We start from the raw sequence: 24,150 nt of genomic DNA on the forward strand, positions 1-24,150 counted from the left end.
ATAAAAACTCTGCAAAGGCTCCAAGAGGGAAGAATGAACCTATGAGATGGCAAAAGCTCCGTGTGCAAAATATTCCTAAGTGCCTGGATACTCTGGCACTTTGCAAGTGGGCAGTGGCCCATGCATCTTCATGACTAACTCCTAGTGGAAGATCAAATCCCAGGGGAATCTGCAGAGGGGGACAAAGGACGAGCAAGCCAGACGCTCTCTACAGCCTAAGACAAGAGTGCTATGAAGTTTAATCGTGTGCATTTACTCACAAATAGATAGTGCCTGCTAATTTGCACACCTTATCTTTTTTGAACTTCTTACCTATATGATAAGGCTATCAAGAAATGTATTATAACCTCTATTTTACAGACGAGGAAAGTGAATTTTGGGAATTTTTAATGACTTGCCTAAAGTTAGTGACAAAACTATAAACCCAGTTTCCCTAAGTCCAGTTTCAAGGCTGTTATACTATACAAGCTTACTTATTTTGTAAAATAAAATGAAACAAAACAATAAAATAAAGTAGAATGATCAGGAAAATCAAATGTAAATGCTAAAATAAATTTTCTGAATTTCTTGCTACATCAAAAAGTTTTCATATCTAATCTAATCAGACTTTAATCACCAAATATCTCATATTTTAGGATACATACCTCTCTTTTCTGTGTTTTCTAGATTTCTTTCATCTCAAGCCACACAGCTCCTTTCATTTTGGTCCCTTCTCCCTATTTCTGAAATAGAATTTCTGTTCTAGTTTAAGGAACATGGACTTTAGAGCTAGACAGAGTGGAATGTAAATCTTCATTCTGCCACTTACCAGCCTTATAATCCTGAAAAAGAAATTCCAATCTCTGGTCCTCACCCACAGTATAACTATATTGTGATGTTTTATTTCCCAAATCAACAAGTTTGTGTGGAATTGCTTAGCACATGTCTGATTGACAATAAGCTCTCAATAAATACCTATTTGGTGAATCAGTGTTCAGTCCTCTTCTCCTTCCCCACTACCTGTGTGATCTTAGGGCAGATACTTAATAGCTCTGTGCTTCAGTTTCCTCATCTGTAGAGATAATGATGCTTGTATGACAGAGCTTTCAAGAAGGTTGAGTAATATAATTCATGTGATATTCTTAGCACATAATTTTCACTCAATAAATGCTTGTGGTTCTTTCTCTTCCTTTTCTTACCTTCATTCTGCACACCATTTAAACTCTTCTCTCCATTTTCCCTCTTCCAGGATTTCAGGTCTGTTTCCTTTCCCACCTCCTGTTTCTCTCCTTCTCCTGGCACTCATACTCCTCCTCTTTTCCAGATTCTACTTCCTATTTTCTCCTATACTCCCCTCACTAGTACCCCCTTCTTCATCGCTGATGCTTTTCCTCTTGCCTTTGTCAACTCTTCGAGAGCTAACATAGAATCCAGGTGACGTCTAAAGGTGGCAAATGGAGAAATCTCACCTGCCCAGAGGACATTTCAAGCTGATCCAAGTACTGAAGGATAAATGATTTAAATGCCTTTGATTTGGGAGTAGAGAGACAACAAAATGTATTAAATAGTAGAGATGTTCTTGACTCCTTGTCTTCCCCATTTGCCTGTACACACACACACACCAGCCTGCCAAAAATTATGCATGTGATCACTTCCTCACTCATCCTTTTGAGTCCTTTTATCTTTGTATTTATATTTATTTTTTCCTTCACTCATGTTTAGAGTATGTAAATCAATAAAAATCTAAGAATAAAGAAAAAAGGACATAAAAAGGGAGATGCTGAGATATGAATGACAACTAGGCAGGAACATTTTAATTCTTTTAGAACCAGCAGCATCCTTTTAACACTACCAGCCAAGCTGTACACTTGTTCTGAGCAGCTTGTAACTCTCTTCTTTCTCACAAGGCCCTCTGCTACATGGTATAGGGATGTTTCTGAGTCCAGCTGGTGATCACTTTATGTCCTGAGGCAAAAGGATTGATGGTATGTGCCATACTTTTATTTAGCTTGTATAAAGCAGATGCTATTTCTACTCTGCTCGTTCACATCAGTGTTTAAATTTTCCTAGCATCCAGAATCTTACAGAACTTCAACAGTACCCCTGGAAAGTCAGGCAATAGGGCACCTTCAGGTGACATATAGAAAGAAAAATGTAAGGATGTAGGAATTTGGAGATTCTCGCTCTCTCTCTCTCTCTCTCTCTCACACACACACACACACACACACACACACAGACCCACAGACACACACTCTACTTTCAGGTGGGTTTATCTTGGGTGGATTTGCTCTTTGTACACTGGATGAACTTAAGCAGGGGTATCCAGTGTTTGGTATCCCTTTTATCCAAGCACTACACTGCTGATATTGTTTTCCTTTAAGCCTCTGCCTTTCCTGAGACCTTCCAGGGCCTTTGGAGTCTTCAATGGTGAGGTTGATTTCCCAAGGCTACACCTTTCCAAGGATGATTGTCTTCAGATTCCTGTAGCCATTTTTTCTCTGACCCTGCTAAATAGACTTACTCTTAGTCTTCAGCATTGACCCAGGGCAAAGAGGAAATTTTTTTTAAATTTTTTTTTCTTAATGTTTTTATTTATTTTTGAGACAGAGAGAGACAGAGCATGAGCAGGGAAGAGGCAGAGAGAGAGGGAGACACAGAATCGGGAGCAGGCTCCAGGCTCTGAGCCATCAGCACAGAGCCCAATGCGGGGCTCAAACACACAGACTGAGCCGATCATGACCTGATCATGACCTCACAGATCATGACCTGAGCCGAAGTCGGACGCTCAACCAACTGAGCCACCCAGGCGCCCCAAAGAGGAAATTTTAAATAAGTGTGTGTGTCAGAGCGGGGGGAGGAGGAGTCGGGGGTAGTTAGGGGAGTGTATCTCTGTGTTTCAGGGTCTAAACTGTATGGCCATTCCAAGCTGCCAGTCCCTATGAGAATGTCATGCCATTTTTCCTATGGTCCATCAATTTTAAGAACTCCCAGGCAGCATAAAATAAGAAAGAGTTTTAATATGAATTTGGTATACTACTACTCTCAGAGGGGAAAACTTTTCAGCTCTTGGAAATATGATTTTTAGTTTTATAATGTGAAAGCTCCATGACTGATTCTTGTTCATTTCTCTCCCATCTTGTGAGTGTTTGCATGTGATTTCATTAACGGCTTTTCTCTGCTGTGGGAACCAAATTCTGTGCACCTTATGGGTTTGTGATCACCATGTCTCCAGCAGGCAAAAGAAATGCCTGGGGCCTTTTTGGCTTTTTTAGAAAGAAACAAGTATAAGGCTATTAGTCTGATTCTAACTTTTACTGCCTTTCTCCTGGGAGCAGCCCCACAGCAAGTGTAGCAGTCTCTTCCCTAGAAAATAGTTCAGTTCATACCCACAGCCAGAGTTTTGAAAGCTTGCTTGACATGGTTCATTGAGACCCAGAGCAGAGGAGCTGGTGGGTGAATCAATGCCTTTGTGAAGCTTTTGTAGTCAAATGTGCATCTGCATCCCCCTACATGTTAAAATGCAGATTCCTAGGGCTCACAGTCGACCTGCTAGATTAGAACTTCTGGAGTTGAGCCTAACAGTCTTCTTTTTTAAGGCATTCCCTAGATGGTTTTTCCTAGGTTGAGAGACACTGCGTTAGCATGATATTTAGGATGACCTAAATGAAAGTGGAATCATAGGTATTGACACTGTAATTATTTGAAAATAATTGCCTATCTTAGAATAATATCTCTGAAATTCAGTTTTGTTGTTATTTAGTATTACCTGATTTAAACACAACAGCCCAGTGAAAAATGCGGGTCTTCAGACTTGCATGGTAGGATCTATTCCTTTATACCAGTGGTTGCCAGATTTTTTCATAAAAGGCCAAGTAGTAAATATTTTAAACTTTGCAAGCTGTACAATCTATGTTGCAGCTAAACTCTGAAGGTAGTCTTACGCAATAAATAAATTCATGGGCATGGCTGTATCCCAATGAAACTTTATTTATGAATACTGGTCTTTGAATTTCATGTAATTTTAATGTGCCACAAAATATTGTTCTTGGGCACCTGGGTGGGTTAGTCGGTTAAGAGTCTGACTCTTAATTTTGGCTCAGATCATGATCTCCCAACGTGTGAGTTCAACACCCACATTAGGCTCTGCAGTGACAGTGCAGAGCATGCTTAGGATTCTCTCTCTCTCTCTCTCTCTCTCTCTCTCTCTCTCTACCCCACTCATGCGCTCTCTCTCTCTCAAAATAAATAAATAAACTTAAAAAATATTGTTTTTGTTTTAGTTTTTTTAAATCATTTATAAGTGCAAAAGCCATTCTTAGCTGTGGAGTAGGCAGCAGGTCAAATTTGGCCTATGGGCCATAGTTTGTTAATGCCCCCTCTGTACCTCTGTTGGTTCCAACTTAAGACAAATTTGGAACAAAATAAGTCACAATCTTAGGAAATAATTTTTTTCAAAAATATATATTTGGTTATCAGTAAAATAATAGGACATGTATATCTGTATTTCAGCAATAAAAAGGTTTTGTTTAGAAAAGACATCTATGTTAAATCTCCAATCTTACATTTTTTAAGTGGTTCACCGAATATAGAGCAGGGTATTCAGAATCTAAGAGGTAAAAACTCTGAGAGACAGTTATAGAAGAAAAAGAAAGAGGCTAAAAATAAACTAACATTGAATGAGTATCTGTTGTCTGGGCAATCATATTCAAAAGTAAGGAACTGGAACATTTAAAAGTAATGAATATTGGCAGTAAAAGCAAGTTCAAGTTATTGATGACATGTTATCAATAAAATGGTTTCCTAAATAGTTTTATGCCCCCATTCTGTTTTAGTGTTGTCTTATTATACTTTGTTGTGTCTTCGCAGCATAGTACTGGGTGTTTGGGTGTATAATAATTGTCAAATTAAATTCTCTAACATGCTTTCTATTCTAAGGACTGGTACTCATTACAAAGGGAGAGCTACCCCTCCTGTATTTGTACACAGCCCCCCACACACACACAATTCTCTCTCTCTCTTCTTAGCATGAGATACAGGGTTCATCTTTATGAAGAACCCAAGGATGTCAATCTCCTGGCCACATTTGGTTTTTCACTTATGGCTATCAAAGTTTGATAATTGGCAGTTGACATACCATCCCTTTACATTGCTTGATTTTAGTTTATCCTTTGAGATAATTGCATTGATTTGTCCTTCGGGAACTATTTCAATGGTTTTCAAACTATTTGCTAAGGAACACTGGTGTTCCAGAAACCAAAACGAGTGGTTCTGCTGCTCAAATGGAATATTGGCATTCTTTTACTGATTCATTTTATTGATTGAAGGTTGTCTCAAGAAGTCCTTACATATTTTGGCATCTACAGCATTTTTTTAATTAAAATCTAACAGTCGAAACAGGATAAACACAAAACATGTTCAAATATTTAGCTTTTTGCATTTGTATTTGTTGTTAAAGTAAGTACTGTGATTTTGGGGGGTGTTCTGCTACCTAAAAAATTTTGAGAAACTGTATCCTGAATTGTAATTTAGAAGAGTTACAAAAAAGTATCTTCCAACAAATGGAGATTAAATCTATATGATTAAATTTTGTGAAATTACTTTTAAACTTTCCTTCTACCAAACTTCATTTTAAATGTGTCTCAAGTTTAGTATTTTTGGCTCTTTGACTATATTCTTGCTAGTTTGGAGAATAATTCCAAATTCCTGCTGACACAAATTCTGTCACTTACCTTTCTCCAGATTTCCCTAAACATACATATTTTTTAATTTTTTTTATTTTATTTTTGAGAGAAGGAGGAAGAGAGAGAGAGAGAGAAAGAGAGAGAGAGAGAGAGAGAGAGAGAGAGAGAATCCTAAGCAGGCTCTGTTCTGACAGCATGGGGCTTGAATTCACAAACTGTGAGATTGTGACCTAAGCCAAAATCAAGAGTCAGATACCGAACTGACTGAGCCACCCAGGTACCCCTCCCCAAACATATTTTACACACACACACACACACACACACACACACTCCTCTTTTCTTCCAAATATCTCTCATCCTTAAGTCGCTTTCTGATATTCCAACTTTGACTTCTTGAGGAAAGGATATATTTCTCAATGGCCAGTGCTTGGATTGGGAAAGGGGAAGGTCAAACATCTGACTATTTTGGAATTGCATCTTCTTTTCATTAATGTGAATCCAACCTAGACATGCTCTAACTGGGTTTAACTAGCCCCACTAGAGTTCATATAGATCATATGTAACCAGCATCCCCATTTCCCATGGCAACGGCCAATAGTATTCATGCATGACAGCACTCAACAGCTCTCTAGGTAGACATTCCATTAGATAAGAACTGAATATAGGGACAAAACATTTTCATTATCCCTCATGTGCAAAGCCTTGATAACCTACCCAAACCTGAACCTAAAGTCCTTGTACTACCTGGAATGATATCAAGACCAGGGATATCAGTTGTAAGAAATTATTTAAGCCTCCAGTCCTATAAAGGTGACTAAAGGTTATCACTATGTTGTCAAGAATGACCACTGAAAACTTTTGTGACTCTTAAGCTTTCCTATACCCAGCCACCTTTGCAATCATGTGCTTACATATTCACTTACTCTCAGATGTGTAGATGACAGGTGACCATTTCTTCGCATGACTACTTTATGCCATATCCAAATGAAGTCTTTTTGTGAATAGGTTTAGGCTCAACCAACCTGTCAATAAACCTCAGTCTGCCTTTACTGTCAACAGGCTGATTTTGTAGGTATCTGTGAGTCTGTTCTAGGATGTTGCAATATGGTAGTATTTTTTTTCCTGCTCTTATGTTTCCCCATGGTCCACTTTGCTTGATTTCTTTCTATGACCTCTTTGTGCCCCACTCTATTACCTTCTTATTTGCTGTAGGACCTTTCCCTCACACTTTTCTGCCTTCACATCTTCCCTATAGTCTCCTCTGCTGCTGACCACAGCAAGTCAGTCAGTGGCCCGAAAGCCACTGCTAAGTTAGCCTTCAGGTAAAACCATCTGTCTAAAGAGGGTGATTTGAGGTGCTTAACTTTTTTCACCTTGAAATTGCAAGGGATTTTTAGGCCAGGAACCTAAAATTTCATCAGTAAATGTTATATCTTGAGATATTGTTATAATCAAGTTTAGCCTTGATCATATAGTATAGAATCCTTGCAAGGAAGGGAATACTGAGGAAATTTAAAAACCTAGTGATTTATTAAAAATATTCCAATACCTCCTAGTCAGAATTTACTCAACTATCTTCTGAAGAACTGGCTATTGTTCTCAGAGATATGAATCAGCAAGCTTAAAAGACCACCTAGTATGACCTCAAACAGACCGAAAGACTTTTAGTGTGTTTTATACCTAGTCCAGGACTGACTTATTTGTGTGTGTATATATGGCATGTAAAGACCGTCCTCTTTATCCGTATCTACAACTAATTTCACATCAAGACTTAGATATTAAAGAGAATGATTTTGTATCAGTATTTACTACTTCCTTCGTAGTTGTCTCGAACATTTAGATTTAGTTGCCTCGAACATTAGATGTGTAAAATGTGCTATCTGAACTGTGACCCACCCGCATCCCTAGCAGTGCCCTCTTCTTCCATTCTAGTCCTTGTAGTTCCCCAGAACCTATTCCCACAAGTACCTATCCTGATTGCCTGCAGGCTGACAAGTCCCTTAGGTGTTAATTGAGAATTAAGACGTTAACTGATAAAAGGTAGAACCACTTGCATTAATATTTGCATTGCAAAAAGAGTCTTAATGGGAAAATAATTAAGCTTTAAAGTTTGATTTCTTTGAGGCAATTTATCCTGCCTGGCAACCTGTCAAATCTTGCCAGGCAGGCAGACCCCGCTTTGCATCACCTTATCTGCCTGCACCTCATGCTGGCCACATGTAATTTCAATGTAACTCTGCAACCAGACTATTAGAGTGTGGGTTGGGAGAGCTCGGAATCCTGTGTAACATGATCCAAAGAAATTAAATCTCTCATCTGTTTATAAATTAATTTACTCTTAGAGGATCTTCCAATACTTGATAAGGTCAGCAGCCATCCATCTGTTATTCTGCAAGTTCACAGTTTATCCACTGATCAAAGAGGATTTTATAATAAAATTCACACATAATGGAGATAGGAAAAGCAATTTGCATTTTTTTGTTCAACTTTGCATGTAATAACCTATTCTTGGTTATTTTTATAATTTGAAAATCTAGTGACCGTGCCCAGCAAAACACAGTGATTGCTGGACAGAAAGGATAGTAGACAATTGGGAATTGAGATCTAGGCTTTATTTTGAGTTCTAGACAAGCCAGCACAGCAGGTAGTTAGCACTGGATTTTGTTAGGAAGCTAGTGTCTGGAACTGGTAGACAAGGGAAATTAGTACCAGGAGTAGAGCTGAAACTTTTATAATATGTTATAATGGTTAAAACACTAGAGTCACACAGACATGGTGGTTTTGCCATTTACTATCTGTCTGATGTTGGGAAAATTCTTTAACTTTGCTAAACTTAAGCAGCGTCATTTGTAAAGACAGATATGCCTATGTGGATAAATGAGATAACAATGCAAGCAGTTCTGTGTGACACAAAGTGTCATGTTCAAACCAACACATGGAGGTTTGAATTGTTAGCTCAGGAAGAATTAGGTGTTGTATTCAATGCAGAATGTTCATTCTTCTTATGAGAATTTAACTTTTCTCTTTCAGTCTTCCTGGACCTAAAAATTAGATTGATCCCTGATCACAGGCCAAGGTTAAACTCTTAAGTTAAAGTTAATTGAAACCCTTTGAGAGAGAAAAAAAGGGTTGTGCCCCTGAATGACAGACTACTAAAATCAGATGGAGGGTTCCCACATGTAGGTGTGCCCAGGGATCACCTGTGGAACTTTATAAACACATGAATTCCTGATGGTTCTGATTCAATAAATCTGTGAAAGGATCTGATGATCCACATGTATAAAAAGCTTCTAGTGGGATTCTTATATAGGTGGTCCATGAATCACACTTTGAGAAACAATGGAGTAGATTGTGACAGGAACCTGAGATAAGCTGATTACTATATCTGGGCATGAAATCTGCATAATTTTTCTAAAATGAAAGCAAAAGAAAAAATATACTGATTCACATATCTATTTTGTTATTTTAAACACAGTGGCAAGAGTTTAAAAATCCATAAGGGAATATTTTCTGCAAATATTTTGATACATGGAGGGCATTTATAAAGAGTATTGAGTAATGTATTAGACAATATATTTGACTGAAGTTTATGAAATACATAGAAAATGTGTCCAAAAGGGTAATTTTTTATAGTCTTTATAGAAAAGCTTGTGGTTTCACTTCAGTGAAGCCATTTCTAGGAAGTGCATAAATAATCATGGTCCAAGTGGGTTGCTTTCTAAATACGTGATCCTTGGATAGACTCCAGAGGCTCTTAAATAAATGGATGGTAGCATACTGAGTAGATATGCTGTCTCAGTCAGTTCGGGCCACTATAACAAAGTACCATAGACTAGGTGGCTTAAACAACAAACATTTATTTCTCACAGTTCTAGAGGCTGAGAAGTCCAAAATCAAAGCACTGGCAGGTTCAGTATCTGGTGAGAACCCATTTCTTGGTTCATAGATGGGTGTCTTCTTCATATATCCTTACATTGCAGAAGAGGCACCAGAGCTCTCAGGAGTTCTTCCCAAAGGGCACTACTTTCATTCAGGAGAACTCCACCCTCATGACTTAATCACCTCCCAAAGGCCCCACATCTTAATACTATCACTTTGGGAATGGGAGGAGGCAGGCACCTTCAGTCCATAACAATATGCTTCACCCTTATCAAGGGTCAAAATACCATATTCTAGGTTGAAACCATTAGCAATTGAATCTCTGAATAGTTATTCTGTGTGAGATCCTTATAAGGTAGGTGTGAGACGTAAGGTGGGCAACCATTATAGAGTAAGATGAAATGACTTCAACACGGGGCTGGGAAGTTGTCAGTTATAAACAAATGCTTGAGAACATGTGAGTGCTTGGTTGAGATATAAAAACTGTGCTATATAATGTGGAAAAAAATACTGAGTCTGATATTTTTGCAAGACAGCTATTGGTTATCACGTGCTCTCTCTATCTATAAAAGGTCTCCATATGGACCCTATAAATATTATACTTTTAAGTAAATAATTGCGTAGTTTTTGCCTTAAAAGCACTGCAGGGCCTAAGCCACTAGCAAACTTAAAAGTTCCCAATGAGAAAGGAAGATAGCTGAGTTTTGCTTGGGCTAAAGTAACAAACTAAGACAGAGAATGAATTCTTTTTACCCACATCTCAGACCTCTTTTCCTTTCCAGGAAGACTTATAGTTCATACCATTAAGGAAGCTCAAGTTGGGATTATTCTCAGAATATCCAAGTCCAAGGCCTACGACTAGAGCAAGGTGCTGAGATTGCTGGGTAATTGTGCTGTATCTAGGCTAACAGGTGGTCAGTGACAGAAATACAAGTAGGAGAATCCAGCCTTGGAGCAAAGGAGACATTGACAACTAGATCATGATGGGCCAAATTTATGGTTTAGACCAATGTTAGCCCCACCTGGGGACTGGAGTGCAATCTCAGTGCCAGTGACAAGTATGGAAGGGTAATCAAGCAAACTGTTGTGCAGAGTGAAGAACAGGTAAAGAAAATGTATCTGAGTGTGCATATAGATACCTTCTGCCTTCAGGGTCAGTGCTGAGGGCCAAACCCTTCTCAATAGTGAGGAAAGAACTTCTAAGGAAGGCCAGGCTTGCGTCTCAGTGCTCCTAGGCAGAGTGGGCTGGGCCCGCAGGTCACAATTCCTCAATAGCAACAGTCAGCCAGCACAGAGGCTAGGAAAGAACAGACAGTTCACACATACAGTCACTAAAGTTCTTTATTGTCCAGCAAATTAGAGAATTGTTCTGTTTTTTATATAAATCAACCTCCTGGCTGGTAATTCCTCCTGTCATTTGGTATCGGTGTCTTATTTCTGTATTAATTCTTCTCTCCTTATGCCAGAAATAGAAAAATCTCAGAGATTTTCTTTTTCATTATGAGAAACCTACCCTGAGGAGACAGCCAAAAGGGTGAATATGTCTTTCCTCTATACTGAAGTTATTAAATCCAATTCCATTTTTTTAAAAAAAACTCTTAATATAAAAGTAACATATGATTTATGTCAAAAATTTAAGCAATATAGGAGGACAAAAAATGAAGAGAAATTCCCTGACAACACACTCCTGGCCCTTCTGATTCCATAATCCAGAAGACTACCCTAATATTATATAGACACTGTATATATACAATCAACTGTGTTAAAAAGCATATATATGAATATATGTATTTATGTGTGAATACAACTTTTTTAACACAAAAGAGATAAACCATAACTAGCATTCTATAGTCAATATATCTTTTTAGTGACTAGAGGGCATTACATGAATGAAATTTTCTTAAGTAGCTGAATACATATCTATGAAAAGCATGACATTTAATAGTAAGCATTTAATAAATACTGGATATAATAATGCAAATATGTTGTGATAATCCTTTCCTAGCTTACTTTTATAATTCTACAACTATACAACATTTCTGAAAAAAATAGATTAGTTTTCCTTGTCTGCAATTTTCATAAGAGGAGATTTATACTCTATTTATTCATTTCACATAACATTATGTTTGGGAGATTGTCCATATTGCCACTTACAGCTGTCATCCATTCATTTTCTTTGCTGTATGGTATTTTATTATGTGAATATGTAACAATTTATGTACTTTCTACACAATGTGGGTGTTTCCAATGCTTCTGGGAACATCACTGAACATAGTAGTGGAATTGCTGGATCGTATGCATGTCCTCGGCTTTAGTCGCTATTGTCAAACTGTCTCCCAAAATAACCAAACCAGCCCACTGATTTTGAAAATTCCGACTTTGGAAGAAATGTGGCCCTTTTATGTCATTTATATTATAAATTTTTCATCTTGTCATTTCTGTATCTACTTTGTTGATGAAGGCTTTGTACTATGGAAAAATTTTGACTTTTTATGTAAACTAATCTCTTTTTTTTTATGGCTTCTGTGTTTCCTAACTTGCTTACAAAGATATTACCTTCTTCAGTTTTATCAAATTATTGTCTATTCTTTTAGTATCCTTACAGTTTACATTTTAATTTTAAATTATGCGACACATCTGAATTTGTTTTGGTGAATAATATGAGAATGATTTTTTTTTTTTCTCAACAAGCGATAGCCTGTTGCTTCAACACCATTTTAGCAATAATAAAAGAGAAAGATCATTCATTAGGTATTTGGTTACAGTATTGACATATAAAACTATGGGTTTTTTTAAGGAAATATGATTGATACCAGTTACATAATAGTAAAAAAGAATAATAAAATATAAAATATATTAGAATAAGCTTAATGCAAAATTCTCATGACTTAGGAAGAAAAAAACAATTGATGGATTAATAAAGACTTAAATATGATATCTTATTCTTGGATAGACAGAATTAAGATTATAAAGCTATATCTCTGTGAGTGAACCTATAAATCTGATATAAACCCAATCAAAAAACCGAATATTTATTTTTTGTTTGATTTAAAAGATAATTCTAAAGTTCGTCTGAAAAAAATATATGGAACCAATCATGAAAATTCTGAGAAATGACTATGCATAGCTTTAATTAAAATGTATTGAAAGCTATGGTACGGGGTACCTGGGGTTCAGTTGGTAGAGCATGTGATTCTTGATCTCAGAGTCATGAGTTCAAGCTTCACGTTGGGTGTAGAGTTTACTTAGAAAAAAAAGTTATGGCAATTCAACAGGTATAAAAACTCCCACTCTCCCCCAACATAGATTAAAAATTAAAAAATAAAAATAGTAGGCGCCTAGCCCAAGCATAGACAGAAAGAAGCAAGAAACAGAAAAGAATCAAGAAATAAACCAAAATGTAAATAGAAGCAGCATTTAAAATCATTGATGAAAATATGATTAATAGTTTTTAACAGAAACTAGTTCACATATAATTTGCAAAGCCTTTAATCCATTTTCCGTTCATGTGAAATAAAGTCAAGGCCTTCCAGAGCTGTTCAATTGTATTTATCCCTGATGAGAATGTAAGTTCCATGAGAGAATAACTTTCTTTCTTCTACTTCCTAGTTCTTATAATTGCCATTTATAATCGTACTTCAGAAGCCACATTTTGCTATTCAGACACACAACCCACTTGCATATATATTTTTTGGTATTTAGGTCTTTTATTACTAAAAATTTATATTTTGAATCATTAATCTTATTCAGCATTTGGAGGTACCCATCTTATTTTGCCCCCTTGATGGTTAGTTCTTTATTTTTGTCTAGAGTTATCTTCTTTGGTTTATAAAAACCTGAGAAAATAAATGAATAAAGAAATGAAGTGTAGGGGAAAAAAAAGTAGTTTTATTCTTCATTTATATCCAGTTGTTTGGAAAGGATCTGCACTTGAATATTCTTTAGGCATTCAAATGCAACAGGTATAAAAATTCATTTTATTAACCATCATAAAAATATCATCCAGTCCACAAATCAGTCAAACCAAGAAGTTCCGGGTCACCCCTTTCCTTCAACTTGCCACTTGAATTAAGGGGAATTTGTGAAAGTAGCGCCTTCCCATCAGGCTAAGACAGTCTGGTGGACTTTCCTCATTTCATCTGTTTAAACCTCCGTGGTGGCCTTTCTCTGTGCCTTTGTTTTTATTTAAAAAGAAGTAGAGGAAACATCCTCACGCAGTGCTTTTTAAATGAAGTGACTTGTCAAGTCGGAGACTGTGGCAGTAATCTGAAAGGCAGCAAATTCAGCGACCCTCACTTGCACTGACAGCCTGTCACGCGCTTGAAACATAAATAGCAGTGGAGACAAATCGCTGCTGTTTTCCTATTAAGCTTTGGCCCACTAGCCTCGGAGCCTTCCAGGAGCACGTGGGCCCAGCCCTGGAGAGCCACCGCTTTCCAGAGCAGGCACCGGCTGGCCCCTAGGCTCACCCACGCCGCCTCTAAGTGTGTGTGCTCCCAACACTGCAGCTGGGCCCCCCATTCGCACAGAGATCCATCTGCTTCCCTGAAAGGCCAAAAGCCCGGGCCAGGATTGGGGGGCCGGGGGTGGGCGGGTGCTGATACACACACAGGGCTTCAACCCAAATGGAGTGCTGATGGGGGTAATTCCTAGTTCATACGTTTTGGTCTAAAAACAAGAAGCAAATTGCCAGACTCCTTACGATTATTTGTGTGGAGCCCTGAGCCTCCCGCCTTATGTTAAATGGGAATATTCTAAGAACATCCATTTAGTTCACGCTTATACCGTTTCCTTTTCTGACCCACCCCCACTTCTCACTCCACTTTTCTCTTCATTACTTATTTATTGACTTTAAGCAAGAAGAGTTCTCTAAATTGGATCGACCAGCTCATTCAGCAGTGAGGCTAGCTGAAGAAGTGAGGCTAGGATTTGGGGGTGAGCCCAAATGAGGTCACTGCAACATGGAGGCCTGTAATGAAAGGGCAGAGGGCCAGATGGGGTTATTGCCTGCTTTGTTTTAATTACCTTTCTAAGGCTTCTGTGGCAGCCGCAAACTCTGCCTAGCAATCCTTCCACAGTGCAGTTGCCCTGCTGAGTTTAACACATTCACTTACAAAATGCCAATTGATTTATGTGACTTTTGAAAACAGCAACCGCTGTTCTCATCTCTTCTGATATTTAATCCTCAGCCATGGCAGAATCGCTAATGACAGGTCCTGTAACACCCACAGTTCTGACGACAATGCTGAGAGATCTTGGGCGTTGCTGCCTCTGGCTACCAATTCTAAGGTGTTCCTCATCCACTTCTTATGGAATCATCCAGAAAACAGACGCCTGCGGAATTTTTTTTTTTTTTTTTTATTCCAAAGGACTCTTCTGAGGTCTTTTTTTCTGGTTTTACCTCCTTGCCTATTCTTTCTTGCACCCTTAGAAAAATAAAAATGAAGACAGTGAGTCTTGCTTTATGACATCGTGCTGTATCATACTAACTTTCTGCAGCCTCTACTACAGGGGTTTGAATTACCACCAATGTATATATTACACATTTAATCCACATGTAGCCCCAGGCTCTTAGCAACTCCGTATTTCTGGGTGCCTAAGGAACGTACTCTCCAGGATGTTCCAAGAAAACCTGATACCAACCACATGAAGAATGTAACTCATTATCTTCACTCCAGGTTAAGCACTCCTTCCTAATTTCCCAAGTGGTGCCAATTGCATTCAAACCCAGGAAATCATTAGCTTTCAACATACACACTGCATTAGAATACTGTTCGTACTTAAGAAAACTCAAATGGACTACAAGAGACCCTGGGGCAAGCAAAGGTCCAAGTATGTGTCACACATTCCTTTCTTCTGCCCTCACAGACGTTGTCACTCTTTCCCATTGAGCCCAGACGCTGCCTCAAAATCTTTCTCAACATCATGCTCCAGGAAGCCACTGCCTATTAGTCAGGATTGATGATGACTATTTGTCATCCCTGAGGAACCATCTTCACTCTCAACGCTTTTTTATTTATTTTTGGGACAGAGAGAGACAGAGCATGAATGGGGGAGGGGCAGAGAGAGAGGGAGACACAGAATCGGAAACAGGCTCCAGGCTCCGAGCCATCAGCCCAGAGCCTGACGCGGGGCTCGAACTCACGGACCGCGAGATCGTGACCTGGCTGAAGTCGGACGCTTAACCGACTGCGCCACCCAGGCTCCCCTGTCTCTCAATAGCAATTCACAGGGCAGCTTATCACAAAACATTTTAGGATTCAGCACCAAGGAACTGATAGTAAGTGTAAGTGGTATTGATATAAAAAGTATAAAAAGGACTTTAAATAAATAGAATTTCCATGGGATTCCATGCCTATATGCCATGTTTTCTCCAAAAATGAAAGAAAGAAGGAGCAGGGGGTAGGGAAGGAAGGAAGGAAGGAAGGAAGGAAGGAAGGAAGGGAGGAAGGAAGGGAGGAAAGAAGGGAAGAGGGAGAGAGAGAAGGAAGGAAAAAACAAATGATAAAAAATGGCATTTTAATCAGTACCTTGAGGGTGCCAGAAGGCTCCATTGAGCCTTCATTGAGATGCAGGGGTACCAAACAGTAAATCCAGAGTCTGCACACCACCCCACACAACCTAGCATATGTCTTGCTATCACAGCATGATGCTCATTTCTCTTGCATGGAAAACTCTATTTCAAGTAGACTAACCAGACTGCCACACCCTTTCACAATTTGCCAGCTCTGGTTTTCTGCACTTGTGTTTTTCAGCTTCCTACAAACTCACTTCTCCCAGTTAAGTCTTTCCTAATACCAGATGTCCATTCTACACTGTAGCTCCTTTGCTAGCTGCTGGCATTTGTGTGCACCAGTGGCTTTGGTGGGACCTCTATAAATAAGTAGGTGGTGCTAAACTTCTAAATTACCAACTTGTTTTCTCATATATTGCTTCATTTGATTCTTTCATTAAGGAGTTAAGTGGACAGCCCTTATAAAAACTGAAGGCTATCTTTTACTTTTTTTATCTGTAACTGAGTTGCATTGCTTTGGAAACTCCCTGAGTTTCTCATTCTCAAACTCCCATTTGATACTCAGTAGACAGAAATAGAGTGGCTTATGAGAGCTAAGAGTCCAGCTAACTATAGCATCTCATGGCAGCCTACTGACAAAAGTAGATACGCCTAGTCAGAAACATGGGCTCCAGAAGCCCACAGACCGGTTCGAACCTCAGCTCTCCTTAATCACATTATGTACCTGGGCAATTTCCTCTAGGGTCTTCTCTAAACCTGGATTTCCATCTGTAAGCACTCTAACACAGTATTGTGAATTAAATGAGATAATATCTGAGTCACCTAGCACAGTGCCTAGTGTGTGTTTATTAAATAGCAGCTTCTTCAACAGTCACTCTGCAATATTTCTGAAGCACTCCAGCATCCAGCATCATGCTGCACGATAGGGAGGGGTACAATGATGAGCAAAACCAGATGTGGTCCCTACAATGGAAGATTAGCTATTATCAATACAATTTCCCTTGAAAAAAACAGAATGTAGGGAATCCTGATTCCAAGCCTAGCATTTAGAAAGGCAGGACCGTTTCTAAAAACTGACACCAAATAGGAGGTAAGTAATGGTTAAGTATGAGTACAATAACAGAATGTCATGCCCCAGGAATAAAAAGGATGTGTAGATGGCAGCTTCCGGCTGGATGCTGAGCTCAAACTGTCAGCTAGCTGATTTTTTGTATGTGAAAGCAAAAATACAAACCATAATGAATTGGATCTCTCTGGATGCCAAGAAAAATGATGCCAGGGCGTTCTTCTTCATTTGGCTTATGCTCATTCATAGAGCCAAAGCCAGTTGTGAATCTTTCCTGGCATTGTGCATGCCTCTGGTTTCTGGGTACTAACTACACCCTTTGGGGCTGCAGAAGGCATGGGGCCAATTTGCATAATCCACACCCTGTTGTGTCTTCCTATTCAAATGAGGAACATTTCTCCAGCAGAGTAACCAACCCCTTCCTTTCCTTATAGCTCAATATCTCAATAGTTAAATGCCTCATTCTCTAGAGAACTCTTTCTTCTTTCATTTCCAATCCTCAAACTCTTCTTTAAAATCATGCCTATTGTGTCACCATTGTGTCTCTTCAATGTAGTGTTCCTCCCTATGTCTCCTTATTCTCCTATGATTGCTGCTTCTGAGGACTGTGTCTGCCCCCACCCCTGTCTTCTTTCAGACACAGATCATTTACCACTCCCTTCAACCCTCTCATGATGAGTGGGCGGTAAGAAGTGGGATGAGAAGTGGTTTCACCCTTTGGACAGAAACACTGTCAAATACTAAAGGATCTCTCAGGTGGGATGTGAGGCTGAGCAACCAAACTTCAAAGGACCTAGAGAGAGACATGGCTGGAAATATAAACAGAACCCCATCATAGGCATATTTCCAGGGTTTCTCGCTCCCGTTTTTTTAGCATGTTTGTGTAGAACGTGATGTGCAAAAAAAAAAAAAAAAAAAAAAAAAAGTAGGGAAGGAAGCAAACACAGAAACAGGTGAGTATGTCCTCAGGAAAAAAAAAAAGAAAAGAAAACATGAAACGTACTGTAAGAACAGAAACTTGTTACAGCATTTGAAGTTAGCACAGGAAACTTCAAATGGCATCATTGATTTGCAATCCTTTTTTTCTTTTATTTTTAGAGGTGGAAGTTCATAGCTTGCTTTCGCTCATCCTGTTCACTCTTCTTTCCAGCCACAGGCCCACACAAACACACACATGCCTTGCAAGACACGTTCCACTTCTTTGCTTTTCCTTCATCTGTATGTGTGTTTATGTTAAAGGTAATGTGTTTACAGCAACTTGTAAATATTCAAATTTAGAAGAGCCGAAGAAGATGTCAACCCCATTTCAAACCCATCTTCCCTTCTGTGAAAGAATGATCTACAGGGATGTTATACTAAGATTCTTCTCAGAATAGTGGGGAAAAAATGATTTGTCTATTTCCTAACATGTATAAACCCTTGGAATTCTACATTTTTAAAGTCCTAAAATGCTCAAATTTTAACAAGTTTTCTAAATTGTATTTCCTGTATCTCTAATAAAGGAAAAGAAAAATATCATAATGATTATTAGGGTAGTAGTCTTTCTGTTTTTTAAATTTCAAATAGGCCACTTGTCATCTCTGCAGATTTTTCAAGAATAGGCCTGCTCTGTTTAGTAAGCAAATATTTGGGGGTTAGTGAATTTGTATGCTGTTTTCTAAAAGTTCAAGTGAATGGTTATATGTAAATAAACAGTTGTATGTCTATATGCGTCTGTGTATGTGGGAAGGAGAAGGAGAGGAATGGGAGAGAGAGAGAGGAAGGAGAGAAAGGGAGAGAGAGCAGTGCCATGGAAATATATTTAATTTTAAATGGCTGCTTGCTTACAAAGGCCTGATTGACCTTGGGAATCTAAATGACTTATTCAGTCAACACTGAAGTCCCCATGATTCACCAAAGCACAGAACTCTAAAGCTGCTATACTCAGAAGGTGGCACCTGGCATACTTTAATTGGCATTATTCCTGGCTGATTTGCCTCTGCTTTAGGGAGCACAGAAGAGAACACTTTCCTCTTGCCATTAGCTCTAGGCCCTTCTTTCTGACTTATGAAGAAATATTAAAAGAACTAATATGTACAATTTGAGTAAACAGTGACTAAGAGGGGATATGCTAATTATGTGCAAGAGTTTGAAAGGTGCATACACTGAGGAGGACGAGAAGTTATTTAGCCTGGTAGCTGAATATTGCCAGGAGACACAAAAGCACATTAAGCAAAGGGAGATTTAAACTAAACACCAGATCCCAGAATAAATATAACACTCGGCGACGTGAGCAAGCTTGTGGAAATAGGTTGAGATGTTTAAAATACCAGAATATTGAAATTTGCATTTCAAGTAAACATTTATACAAGGGCAGAAAGTAATAGATAGGAACAAGAGGAAGGCCCACGTTGTAGCCAGAGGGCTTTATTCCAGCAGAGAACTCAACAACAGGTTAAGTGTCACACTCCATTCTCAGAGCCTTCTTAAGGTTGAGAGAGTAAAGGGGAAATGGGGACAGCACCCTTGGGTTGAGAGCAGCTAGTCAGAGTGAACTGAAACATGGAGGGGAAAGGTGGCCTGAGGGGGACAGACACACAAGGGCAAAGGGAGAGGAGCAAGAGAATCCAAGGGCATTTTAGAATTCTGACTCGAGATTAACAACATGTACTCCATGCTTTGAACAAAAAACTGCAGTTGGTCATGGTGACTGTTTCCACCTGGGGGCTCTGTTAGTATTGCCATACCTTCTTTTGAAGCAATAACTCCACACAGCAAATACATCCTTAGGACATGGCCAGAGATGCCCCATCCGGCTTTTCAACAGCAGAAGATTCAGCATACCTTTTCTTCCCCAGTAAAAGAGTACTCTGTGAGGATCATTCAAAGGAGTGGATTGATATACTAGCTTCTCCTATAGACATACTGAGCTACCTTTCGATACTTAATTCTCTTAAGCTATATGATTTATTGACTCTGCTTAGTTTCTGCTTGTGTTTCTTAATTCAGCTCAGCTAACTCCACCAACTAATCTGAGCCAAATTCTGTGCAACAGAAAAGCTCCCATTTCCTCTCAGATCACTATGGATTAATACGAAGTGTTCAAGTGAAGTAGGACAGATAATGTGTTGTGGGCAAAGTCTCCTGTGGGTGTAAGAAAAATAGACGAGCAAGGGGTGGTAGGCAATATAAAAGTTTCAGCTGAAGGATCCAAGGCGTCAAGGAAGAATGACAAGAAGTTTCCAGAGGTGTTGTTTAATATTTTAAATTCTTATCAAGCTTGTTAAATGAAGGAAGAACAGCCAGTTTCTCTTGCCTGTATTTGGTTTGCACACTGAGACTCCCCACTCTAGTGAAGCAGCTGTGTATGTGTGTGCTGGGGAATGAGGCAGTCATCAGAGTGGAGCAGAGCTATCATGGGAGAAGCAAATGATCATCCTGCCTTATGGTTGGGGCCCATAAGAGAAACTCCCTTTCATCTTCAGGTGGTATTGGGGGTAAGTCTTCCTGGAGATGTGGGATTGAAAATTCATCTGGTGAGGATCTGTTTTATTATCCACTTACCTGGAAAAACTGGATTATTAATACCTACATTGGCATGTAAGAATCCCAGGTCCAAAACCCAATAAACACCACTTTATTTTCTCTGGTTCATCTTAATGTTTACTCTCACAGGTGCCACCTTCCCAAACCTGTAGGGCCTTCGTTTGTACTGCTAAAAGTCATCTTTCCCTCTCCTGGAACAGGTTTATATCTTTCAGAAATTCAAACTGCAAGGTAGGGATTCACTACCCACCATTTCTAGGTATTTCATGGGAATCAAAAAAGACTTCAGTGTTGTTAGCCATCTCTAAGAAGACTGTACTTGTTCTCTCTTTCACTGACAGCTCAGTACCTACTCAGGGATGAGGTTGATGGGTGTGGGGGCAGGGCATGGGAGAAATCCTACACCATTCCGATATCGTTTTGAACCCTCCTTTCATTACGATCCACCATGATTCTCAAAATCAGTAATGTTGTCTTACTGTCAATCCCACTTCTGCACTCCAGATTTTTTAATGAGTTTACACCTATTTTGGCCTGCAGTTGTCAACATTACCATTTGTCTTCAGGGTATTTGTATTTGGCTACAAGATTTTAGCATCAATTAGCTGGCGTGACTCTCAAGTCCATAGTTGCAAGTACGTAGAAATGAATTTTTTTTCCTCCAAGTCCAAATTCTTACTGGCTTATCCAATAGAGTGGACTATTACCCTTCCTAAGATTTCTGTTTTCTTTCCTACCATATTCTACTTCTGTAGCATGTGAAGTCACATCTGACTGCTTGCCTGAATGTGGAGAAGAAGAAAGGTGAAAACACAGAGGAAAAAAATCTTTTACAGATAATACGCAGCTATTTACTTAATAGACTAATTCTAAAACATTTTCAGTAGAAACATGTGCTAGATAATGTGCAGGACCAGAACCAGATATTTCTATATAACTACTGTCCTTTATTGTTGAGATTGCATAGTTTCCTCAGTACTAGTGATAATGACAATTGACAGAAGACTCGAAGCTTGGCTGACAGTTGTGTTATAGGATGTTATCAAAGAAGCCCTATGTTCTATTGGGAGTGTAGTTAACAGGTTTGGCTGACATATTTAGACAGTGAATTTGTCTCTGTGCTAGCTGTCTGTTATGTTGATTTGGCCATTGGGGAATTTCCAGAAAAGGAAAACAGCTTGTGGCATTTGTGCAAAGCTATTAATTGGTACCATTTAGTGTAGGATGACCGGGAGCAAGATTTCTTCACAGGGGCAGGACGGTGTCCTTTAGCAGGCTCCCAGGGTGTTCCATCTTAACCCAACAGCAGTGGGATTTGTAATCTAGGGTGAGGAGGGTTCAATTTAGCCAGAGTTAAAGTCCATTGGCTTTTTTGGCCAACCTCTTTCCCTGCTCAATCCCCTTTCTTCTTCACCTTCTTTTCCTCCCTTTCCCTTTCCTCCCCTCCCCTTCCTCTTCTCCCCACCCCATCCCTCTCCAGGAAGAAACTCATTTAATCAATTATGCTCCAAATAAGGGGAGTTAAAGAAGGCTGCCTATCTTGAAATTTCATTACTAAATGGACACATCTAACTTTGTGGGACTGTCCAAAAAGGCCTCCAGACCCCTAATCCTAACTGATTAAGCCAACGATATTGAGCTCCGTACAACTCACGCCCATGTGACACAGTCTGTCACAAAGCACAGCATCAGCAGTGTATTCTTATGGATCTGGTCCATAGCCTGAAAGCCTCAGTAATGTTGTAGTTTGATACTGAGCAAGGAAACCATAACTGCAAGACAGGGTTTTGAACATGACCTTTGTGAACAGAATTCCTCATAATCTAAGGGAGAAGAGTGACAGTTTCTCAAAAGGAAGCCACTTGTCCTAATAACAACTGGTGGGAAGAGTGCTTTGCTGCATGGTGTAATTGATGATATCAGTGCTTCAACAGTAGTGCCTCTGAGCCCTTACAACCATGTGCACCTGCCCCAACTCCCACTTTGTTCTGAGCCCTTAACCAATGACTGATGGGTGGATGTCTGTCACTCTCATGGGTGTAGATGCACTAACACTCCAGCTTCTTGACTTTTGGTCAGGACAACTTTAAGTGGGGCTTGTGCTCTCCCCAGAGCTCCCTGAGGGATTAAGCCAAGTTGTTCTGTATGGGATGTGACCTCTACCCTCTCGTGGCTTCTTTCTCATCCAGGTCCCATTTTCCTACTTCCCTACTGGTTTTTCCTGAGAACACTTCCTCCAGAATCACTTTCATGTGACTCTTTGTCTTGGGTAGGGTCTGCTTCTGTGGAACGTTACCTCCGACAAATACACTGTCAAAGTATTAAAAATCCATGTGTATTTTCTGTTTCTGGAAAAAAAAATAGGTGTTCTGCTGCACATTGTAAACCTAAAAAACAGTCATGCTAATCTCTGTTTTTCAGGGAGAGAATTTGAAGGAGAAGAAGAATATCTGGAGATCCTCGGTATCACCAGGGAGCAGTCAGGCAAATATGAGTGCAAAGCTGCCAATGAAGTCTCTTCAGCGGATGTCAAACAAGTCAAGGTCACTGTGAACTGTGAGTATGGCAAAAGCCAGCAGGTGCAGTGTGCCCAGGGCCCACCTCCACCACTAGCAAGCTCTAAAGATCCCATTAGCAAAAGAACATTGCATTTCAAGCAGACGCGCCTCTGGTCAGGGATACACATTTATACATTGGACATATCCAAGGGCAGGACGTGGCCTTTGAATTTGATAAATCAACTCTACCAACTCTAAATATAACCCATAATGCATTTAACAATGCAGTCTGTCTTTTACTCAGACTACAGAATTAAGAAAACATGATCAGACAGCACTAGCATATCTGGCAATCACTATTCTGGTCTTTGTGGAGAACAAGGTCATACCACCTTGGAAAAAGAAACAATTCATATCTGCTTAAACTGGAATTTCTATCTTATTGCATTGTTTGTCAGAAGGGAATAACCTATCCTCTGCTGTTTAGCTAATTGGCCTTGAGAATAAATTCAAGTCACTGGTCAGATATCACGTGTCCCTGATGGCTACTAGGGATACCTGATAAATTAATTTGGTTATCTATTTGTCCCAAAGTATGGGCATTAGAAACGAAGATTTCACTAAGATGCATAGGTAATGGGCATACTTTGAACTTCTCAGATGAAAGGATCCTTAGATGTAGTTCAAAAGACAGGGGGTGGGGGTGGATCCATATGATGTGTGTCACCCAGCAAAGGAATAAAGAGAATTCGTTTACCCTGTTCAGTTAAGAGTGACTTTTCACATCACTCAAATTCAAGTTCCCACATCACACAATTGTGGCTAGTGACAGGAACAAAGGGATGTCCTAACATTTCTTCCCTCCTATGCATTTAGCATACTTACACACACACACACACACACACACACACACACACACACACAAATACATACCCTACACACCCATATATACATATCCACATATAACACACATACATGCACATGCAGGCACAAAGGCATACAGAGACA

General features: G+C 39.3%; 1 protein-coding gene across 5 annotated transcripts in view; it reads left to right on the forward strand.

Annotated features, from left to right (window-relative positions):
• The window catches only part of LSAMP (limbic system associated membrane protein), a 653,847-nt gene that overhangs the window by 580,251 nt on the left and 49,446 nt on the right, over positions 1 to 24,150 (forward strand). For all 5 annotated transcript variants that reach the window (XM_058731340.1, XM_058731341.1, XM_058731343.1 and 2 more), the window contains exon 4: positions 23,066 to 23,200. In XM_058731340.1, coding sequence (XP_058587323.1) covers positions 23,066 to 23,200 — 135 coding nt within the window. The remainder of the gene's footprint in view (positions 1 to 23,065; positions 23,201 to 24,150) is intronic.

Source organism: Neofelis nebulosa, chromosome 5 (genome assembly GCF_028018385.1).
Source record: "Neofelis nebulosa isolate mNeoNeb1 chromosome 5, mNeoNeb1.pri, whole genome shotgun sequence".
NCBI lineage: Eukaryota > Metazoa > Chordata > Mammalia > Carnivora > Felidae > Neofelis > Neofelis nebulosa.